The following is a 2,500-nucleotide window of genomic DNA, read 5'->3' as shown; positions in this document are numbered from 1 at the left end:
GTGTGGCAGGGTGAAATGCATAAATTATCATTGTATTTATCAAAACTTGTGTAATGATAGTAATACAGTCAACTCCCAGGAATTCAAACCTTCAAGTTGAGGTACTGCAAACTTTGCAGTTTTCAAAGCGAACAGGTTTGGGCTACTGCTACAGAGTTGTGCATTTTTTTTTTCAAGAAATAGTCAGTTGCAGTACACTGTTTGTTTTTATTTGTTACATATTGAGGGTGAAAATAATTTCACAGAGAATGACCCGATGGTAACAGGAGGTTCGAGTTATTGAGTCGGATTCAATTTACCAAGGGTAAAATTGCAATACATGTATATTGGAAATCTAGGGAAAATCAATTTTGGTTAGTCTGAGTTAGCAAGGCTTCAAGTTATCGGCAGTCAACTGTAATTATAATAATTACGTGTATATCCTCTCAAATCAAGGTGTGCTCTTAAATGAGGTTGCAGGAGATAATTTCCTTTTTTTAATCCCACAGGAATGAAAAGAAGGGTCCTCAGCGAGCCAACAGCAAGGATCCCATACCTGAGCCTGAGGAAGTTAAGTAAGTTTTGAAGTTCAGGATTTTTTCAAATAAACCTTTGACCGCGCACCGGTGGCTCAGTTGGTTGAGCAGGCTGTCACACGGGAGGTCGTGAGTTCAACTCTGGCCGGACCAACACTCAGGGTCTTTAAATAACTGAGGAGAAAGTGCTGCCTTTGCACCGGTGGCTCAGTTGGTTGAGCACCGGGTTGTCAGGCGGGAGGTCGTGAGTTCAACTCCGGCCGGACCAACACTCAGGGTCTTTAAATAACTGAGGAGAAAGTGCTGCCTTTGTAATTACATCTGCAAATGGTTAGACTCTCTAGTCTTCTCGGATAAGGACGATAAGCCGGAGGTCCCGTCTCACAACCCTTCAATGTTCATAATCCTGTGAGACGTAAAAGAACCTGCACACTTGTCGCAAAGAGCAGGGCATGTCGTTCCCGGTGTTGTGGTCTGTCTTCTGTGGTGTATCATGGTTGGGAGGGTAAATGCTCGGAGAAATTAGCTACACCAAGCTACTCTAAAAATCCGAGGGTAAATAAAGATGTATGATACGATGATATGATATATGAATTACATCTGCAAATGGTTAGACTCTCTAGTCTTCTCGGATAAGGACGATAAGCCGGAGGTCCCGTCTCACAACCCTTCAATGTACATAATCCTGTGGGACGTAAAAGAACCTGCACACTTGTCGTAAAGAGAAGGGCATGTAGTTCCCGGTGTTGTGGTCTGGTCTTTCTGGTCTGGATAGGGTAGGGTGGAGCACCTCGCATAGGACCTCGAGTCCTGTTCGTGCTCCTTCCCTCTGGGCAGGTTTGCCCAGTAGAAAGAGACAAACCAGATGTCTCGTAAAAACAAAACAAAACAAAAACAGACTAAGCAAGTCAAAAAATGAGGTGACAGCATAGCACTGGATAATGACATAATTAGCTATCAGAAGGTAATTTGTAGTGATAAAAATCCTAGGAAATCAAACCTTGATTGTAAGGACCTCAATTATCTAGACTTGCTTCTCTGGTCCCAGTTTTTCATGCATATTGACAAGTCATATGTTATGATCCACAACAAAACATTTTTCCTTCAAATTATGAGGTGAAAGTCTGGTTCAAAGTGAAATTTTTTCGTTTCAAAACACAATCTGAGCTCTGATTGACTCAGATTTGCTCTGTTGCTGAGTGAAATCCATGCTCCGTTAGCTCAATAAGCGTAGTTTGAAGAACACAAGGTAGATTCACGTCAAAACCAATTCATCATATCCACAAAACTTAAGCGATCCATTCTTTCCATAAACGATAAACAATCAATTATTTGCAATTAGAAAAAGGAGAAAAAGGAACCAATTTGTAAACTGAGTATGGTTTTAGCAAATGAAACTGATTTACTTTGGCATTTTAGACCAATGTCAAAACAACTTGTAATGTAGCAGATAATTCTTGGGCAACTGTTGATAGTTTTCCAACAATGATTTGTAATTTTCTTTTATTCCTGCATGATTTAATGTTACTCTTCCCTAACTTGCAGTATTTGGTTTTGTTTTTGGCTCATTAATATTCATATTTTCGATTATCCAGAGTATTCAGCCCAGTCCTCACGAGTCCAGATAATCGATATTCAACTGTAGTCATTGAAATGAGCCCACACAAGAAAAGAAAAAAAATCTCTAACCAGTGTGGGAATTACATGTAGAAGTCATAACCTTAGCATTTCACCTTACCCTTGCTCAGAGATTTTTTCGTTGCTTGTGAGGACCCATTTCATGACCAGGGCCAACACTCAGGTAGATTTCATGGGATTTCTACAATTCATGTACATGTACCATAGTTTTTCGGATACAAGCCGTATTTGGTTATAAGACGCACCTTTAACTTTCAAACTTGAAAATCTCATCAAAATACTCAGTTACAAGACGCATCTCAAATAGCGGAATTTTGGTCAACTTCGCTAGTTATGCTGTCTCAACT

The 2,500-nt window shown here is 40.1% G+C and overlaps 1 protein-coding gene across 1 annotated transcript in view; it reads left to right on the top strand.

Moving 5' to 3' along the window:
- LOC138054489 (uncharacterized) overlaps positions 1-2,500 on the top strand; it is a 56,980-nt gene that overhangs the window by 11,343 nt on the left and 43,137 nt on the right. The window contains exon 11 of the mRNA XM_068900941.1: positions 489-554. Within this exon, the coding sequence (XP_068757042.1) occupies positions 489-554 (66 nt within the window). The remainder of the gene's footprint in view (positions 1-488; positions 555-2,500) is intronic.

The sequence above is a fragment of the Montipora capricornis genome, chromosome 6 (assembly GCF_036669925.1).
Source record: "Montipora capricornis isolate CH-2021 chromosome 6, ASM3666992v2, whole genome shotgun sequence".
Taxonomy (NCBI): domain Eukaryota; kingdom Metazoa; phylum Cnidaria; class Anthozoa; order Scleractinia; family Acroporidae; genus Montipora; species Montipora capricornis.
The sequence above is the reverse complement of the archived record's forward strand: the minus strand, read 5'-3'. Positions and strand labels throughout refer to the sequence as shown.